We start from the raw sequence: 5,704 nt of genomic DNA on the forward strand, positions 1-5,704 counted from the left end.
GAAATTGGCTATTCCGTCAAAATGTAGGATAGTAATTCCTTCGTTCCAAACGGCCCAAAGGAAGAATTCCTATAGAAATCATATCCTCTAAAATGAATAGATATGATTTTCAATTTTTTAGGGGGTCTGATATTTATTTTTAATTCAGGGGGTCTGATTGTTGGAGATGCCCCAAATGGGCTTGTGTACCGAGAAGCCGCCGCACATGTACAGAAGTTTGCGGCCGGGGACCGTTTCCGAACAATCCATTCCGGCCGTGCCCACACAGATACAGCCCGAAACTGCCGACGCCAACCGTCCTCTCCTCGGGAACCGAACCATCCCCAAAACCCCACCACCTCACGATCTCCACCCTTCCGCGGTCCCGCCCATGGCCGCCGCCGCCGCGGCAACTCCTCACCTCGCCGCGGTCGGGACTGGGTCCCACCATCACCACCAGCCGCCGCCTCGTCCGCCCGTGTCCATCTCGGCCAGACCGAGGGCGCGCATCGTGCCCGTCGCCGCGGCGGCCGCTACTCCGGCCACCGACGGCGTCGCGCCGGTGCCACCCCACCCCAGGCGCTCGTAAGCCTTCTCTCTTTCCGTGGGCCAGTTTTGAATCCCGAGCGAATTTGATCTTCCATTCTTCGCCGCGCTTCGTCATTGATCTATTAGGATTCATTTCCCCTTCAACCTCTATGTATAGGGTTGTAAAGCGCCACACGATATCAGTTTTTGTTGGGGATGAGAGTGGGATGATCAATCGGATTGCCGGGGTCTTCGCGAGAAGAGGGTACAACATTGAGTCATTGGCAGTTGGGCTGAACAAGGACAAGGCGCTGTTCACCATTGTAGTGTCAGGAACAGAGAAAATACTCACACAGGTCGTGGAGCAGCTCTACAAACTTGTCAATGTTATACAGGTCAGCATTTTCTTATTCCAGTATCCCGTGAACATTGGAAATGTTTGCTAACTAATAGTAACATGTAATTAGTGGAATCACTCGTGTCAGTTTTCGTGCTTGTTCCTGTCATCGTAGTATCTGAAATTCATAGTCTTGTATATTGATTGAACAGGTTGATGATTTGTCAAAGGAACCACAAGTTGAAAGAGAGCTCATGCTTATAAAACTAAACGTAGAGCCGGAACAGCGACTCGAGGTAAAAGTGTATATGTGCTTTTTGCAAGCATGCTATCTAGAGATTTTAATCTGTGCATGTGATGCTCAGTTTACATATTTCAGTCCGAGAGGTAGTGGAAGCACAGTTTTGGTATCCTTGCTTATTGCATAGTTATACATGCAGGTGATGGGTTTGGTTGACATTTTCAGAGCCAAAGTGGTTGATCTTTCAGACCATACACTAACTGTTGAGGTAAAATCTGTGATGTTTCGTATCTTGCAGATCAATTATATCACTCGTATGTCTTTTATTAAAGCAAAGTATGTTCTCTGTTTTTGAGTCATGCCAAAGGTAACTGGCGATCCTGGAAAAATTGCTGCTGTACAGAGGAACCTGAACAAATTCGGGATCAAAGAAGTTGCCAGAACTGGCAAGGTTATACTCCTTAGAAAGATTAATACCATATCATGCTTTCTTCTTGACTATATCTAATGGGCCATACTAATGTAACAGATAGCTTTGCGGCGTGAGAAAATGGGACAAACAGCTCCTTTTTGGAGGTTCTCCGTAGCTTCCTATCCTGATCTTGAAGTAAAAATGCCTTCAAAATCTACACTAAGCACTGCAAAGACAACCAGTGGGGATTCTGAGGAATCATCCCAGGTAAGGAATGATAATTCTTATCATTCATATAATTCTTGTAGCATGTATTTATCTTTTCTTCAGCACTTCAACAACACTGTCTCCATTTATTTTGACCTGGTTTATTATGTTGTGGGAGTTCTTTTTATGTATTCAACGAAAATCAGCACGCGTAATTTACTTCTATTCTTTATAATAAGAGTTGTTCTTTACTGAATTGATCTTGTTGATTATTCTTTTCAATCTGTGTTTGTAAGGGCAAAATAGTTTCTGTAGATTATTTACCAATATTGATCCTTGCAAGTGCACCTTATATGCAGTGAATACTGATGTGATTAGCTAGACTTATCTATTTATGCCTACCAGTTTAGGACAAAAGCAGAAGTTGGTGCATTATTTAAACTGCTGTATCATTCCCAATACCAGCATTATGTTGAATTGTTAGTCTTGATTTGAAAGTAGTAAGAGGTTGGCTATCTTATAGAATAACTACAATTTCGCAAACACTGGTTAGAAATGACCTTGGCTATGTTTGTGTGAACAATTATATTGCAAATACTATTTGCTCGAATTTGCAACAGCAGCTGTATGAATTTTTATATAATCTTACGTTCTTATTACTAGGGCGATGTTTATCCAGTGGAATCTTATGAAAGCTTCTCGATGAATCAAATTCTTGATGCTCATTGGGGTGCCATGACTGACAGTGATGTAAGTTCTTGCATTCTTCTTTCACTAGAGCTGCTGTGTTGCTGAAAATTAGTGGCAAGAGCCCTGAAGTGTACTTGAACACTAAAATTCTTAAAATTTGTTTGCATTGAACTACAATTGCAATTTTAATGCCCATTTGGAAAATAACTGGCATACTTTTCTTTCTTTAGCCTACAGGGTTTTGTTCACATACTTTGTCGATCCTTGTGAATGATTCCCCTGGAGTTCTTAATGTCGTAACGGGTGTCTTTGCCCGGAGGGGCTACAATATTCAGGTTGGTTTTCCGCTTATATATATCTTATGTTGACTCAGTTAGATCATTGCAGGTTACAGTAAATGCTTAAAAGTTGTATCCATTACTTTGACAGAGTCTTGCTGTTGGCCCAGCTGAAAAAACGGGCACTTCTCGCATCACCACTGTCGTTCCTGGAAATGATGAATCTATCGCCAAGCTAGTACAACAACTTTACAAGCTCATTGATGTTTATGAGGTCAACTTATCAATGTGTGGTTTCTATGATTGTTGTTGCATATGTAAGGTTAACTCAAATTCATCTTGGTTTCTCAGGTTCAAGATCTTACACATTTACCATTTGCGGCTAGAGAGTTAATGATCATAAAGGTCGCTGGGAACACCTCAGCTCGCAGGGAAATCCTGGATATTGCTGAGGATGTTTTCAGGGCCAAAACGGTTGATGTATCAGGCCACACAATAACTCTTCAGGTAATAATTACTTTACCCTCTTGGGTCCAACTACTAGATTTAGGACTTTATATTCCTTTGTTGGTAGATAATCAGTCGGTTTTATCTAAGCATTTTCTTAATTCAATCTAGACATGTTGATTGTAGACAGCAGAAATATGAACATTAATCAGATACAGAGCCTTTACTTGGAGCATTATCCGCATAGCTGTCAACTAGCTGATAAAAATTTCAGTATATATCTGCTGCTATTTTGAAATATATGGTAGTATTTCTTAATATTGATTTAAGTTGGATAATAGTGATATGCAACAATGTGGGCATTTATAGATTGTTTCAGTGTCATGTATCTATGGCTATACCGGTAAATCGTATGTCTGACATAATTGTAATCCATTTGAAGAACAAAATTTGACATAAACTGTATTTATATAAATATCTCATAAGAATTCACTTGCTGGTATTTCATAGAAACATTTCCATTAACTCCAAGTTCGTGCAGTGATTTCCTTGTTTTTCCTATGGCGTAATCAAACACTCTTTCGTTGGGATTCTTATTGCATTTAATCCTACAATTCAATAAGGCCGGACATTGCGATCCTATCCTTTCCATTTTCCTGCATTTCTTGAATCTTGCAAAACGGTCCCACAAGGACAATGCATTTAGTGGCATCAATAATTTGTCTTAACAAGCAATAACTTTATTGGCATGCAGCTTACTGGAGACCTTGATAAAATGGTTGCACTACAAAGGTTGCTTGAGCCCTACGGCATCTGTGAGGTTCGTACTGAAGGTTCACTTTTTTTTAAGCTCTTGAAGGTTCACTTTGCAAATGCACCATAATATCCATAATTTGTGTTCAGCAGCAGATTAGTTATTCCTTGATTGTGGAGTACTCACGTAGTCCAATGCAAGTTGTAGTTTAGCAACTTCAATTTTTTGAACGGTTATTTGTAGAAGATCCTTTACCCTCCTTGTCCATGCATTTTGCAGATTGCACGAACTGGCAGGGTTGCGCTGTGCCGTGAGTCAGGAGTCGATTCTAAGTACCTCCGGGGGTATTCCCTTCCTGGATAGCGTGTCAGTTGGTGAGACATCACACTCCATCAGTTCATGGATTGCCATGATTCTCCTGATCTCGGATCTCTTAAACACCCTTTGTGCAATGGTGTTTCATTCCTTTTGAAGCACAAGCAAGAACTCCAGCTGTTATAGTTTACGTTCACTAGATTTACACTTTATCCTCAGGAGTTTTTGTCATATATACCACAGAGAAATGAGTTTGGGATGTTTGAATCCCATGTGAGCTCACGGAGGCAGAAGAAACCCATCCGTAGGTTTTCGGCTTTGAAGTTTGTTGGTCGTTGAAGACTCTTTTTTTACGTTCTGAACCATACCTAAATTAAGTATTTACGCATTTTTTTACCTCTAAAGTCATCTAGAATTCAGGCCTGCTACTTTGAAGCCTTCAATTAGCATCAATTGAATATAATTTTCCCTGTGTTGATGAATCAAATTTAGGACCGTGCTTTCAAAATGGGAATTTACACGTACGCTTTAGCACACTAAAATCCTCCTTTCCGTGGGGTATATATATTACTCCCCCTGTTCCTAAATATTTGTCTTTTTGAAGATAAATGGACTACCACATATGGATGTATGTAAGCATATTTTAGAATGTAGATTCACTCATTTTGCTCCGTATATAGTTACTTGTTGAAATCTCTGGAAAGACAAATATTTAGAAACGGAGGGAGTAGAAATTTTGGAATTGATGTATTATGGGACCTCGAAGAATCATTTGTGAAGCTATAAGCAGATCAGTGTCTTATAGGGGAAAGAAAGAAACATACAGTTCATCCGTTCAGCTACCAGGCACCTGACCCACACACCTGCACACCCCACTCCTGTATGACTAATATCCTCCTACCCGTTGCCTCACGGAACACCTCTACATCCTCCTTGATCACCTCCGCTAAAGAAACCCTCCGATTACGCTCCTTCCACAGATGCCACGCAACATACGCCGCCAGAGTGATATCCTCATTGACCTTTTCTTTCCTGCCAGTGGCCGATCTCAGCCTTAGCCACCAATTATCAATCGAAGATGCGGACGAAGCAATGGCATGCATAGTCTCATGCGTCCTTTGGAATTGAAACCAGGTTTCCTTAGCATAGCAGCAGGACAGAGTTATGTGCTCTGCCGTTTCCATCTACTGATCACAGAGCCGACATCTATCATTATGTGGCCAACCTCTCTTCAGCAATCGATCCGCCGTCCAATTTCTGTTTTGCAGAAGCAGCTACAAGTTTTTTTTGAGGGGTAAAACCAAGTTTATTCATTAAAGTCCACCTGAAGTGGGATACATCTCTAGTCATGAGGAGCGCCGAACCAGACGTGGCGCCCCGAACCTCTCGAGAGGGAAAACTTGGCTAAGCTATGTGCTTTATAATTAACAGCACGACTCTCATAGGAAAAAAAAACAATGAAAAATAGATGCTCTAAGATTTATCTCCCCGATGATCGCTCCATACGTCCCATGTG

The 5,704-nt window shown here is 41.3% G+C and overlaps 1 protein-coding gene across 1 annotated transcript; it reads left to right on the forward strand.

Annotated features, from left to right (window-relative positions):
• Positions 1 to 209: 209 nt before the first annotated feature.
• Positions 210 to 4,592, forward strand: LOC109762006 (acetolactate synthase small subunit 1, chloroplastic). The gene is made up of 12 exons (XM_020320812.4): positions 210 to 564; positions 686 to 902; positions 1,057 to 1,140; positions 1,285 to 1,353; positions 1,453 to 1,536; positions 1,615 to 1,764; positions 2,368 to 2,454; positions 2,625 to 2,729; positions 2,824 to 2,946; positions 3,024 to 3,179; positions 3,874 to 3,939; positions 4,153 to 4,592. Exons 1-12 carry the CDS (start codon positions 371 to 373, stop codon positions 4,234 to 4,236), a joined length of 1,419 nt encoding a protein of 472 aa, XP_020176401.1. The 5' UTR covers positions 210 to 370; the 3' UTR covers positions 4,237 to 4,592.
• The last annotated feature ends 1,112 nt before the right edge of the window (positions 4,593 to 5,704 follow it).

Source organism: Aegilops tauschii, chromosome 4, assembly GCF_002575655.3.
Source record: "Aegilops tauschii subsp. strangulata cultivar AL8/78 chromosome 4, Aet v6.0, whole genome shotgun sequence".
Classification (NCBI taxonomy): Eukaryota; Viridiplantae; Streptophyta; class Magnoliopsida; order Poales; family Poaceae; genus Aegilops; species Aegilops tauschii.

Excerpts from the sequence above, each read along its gene's own strand:
- LOC109762006 (XM_020320812.4), top strand. The coding sequence starts at position 371 with ATGGCCGCCGCCGCCGCGGCAACTCCTCACCTCGCCGCGGTCGGGACT. Across the intron at positions 1,141-1,284 it reads AGCCGGAACAGCGACTCGAG|GTGATGGGTTTGGTTGACAT; the intron begins GTAAAAGTGTAT and ends TTATACATGCAG. Across the intron at positions 1,765-2,367 it reads ATTCTGAGGAATCATCCCAG|GGCGATGTTTATCCAGTGGA; the intron begins GTAAGGAATGAT and ends TCTTATTACTAG.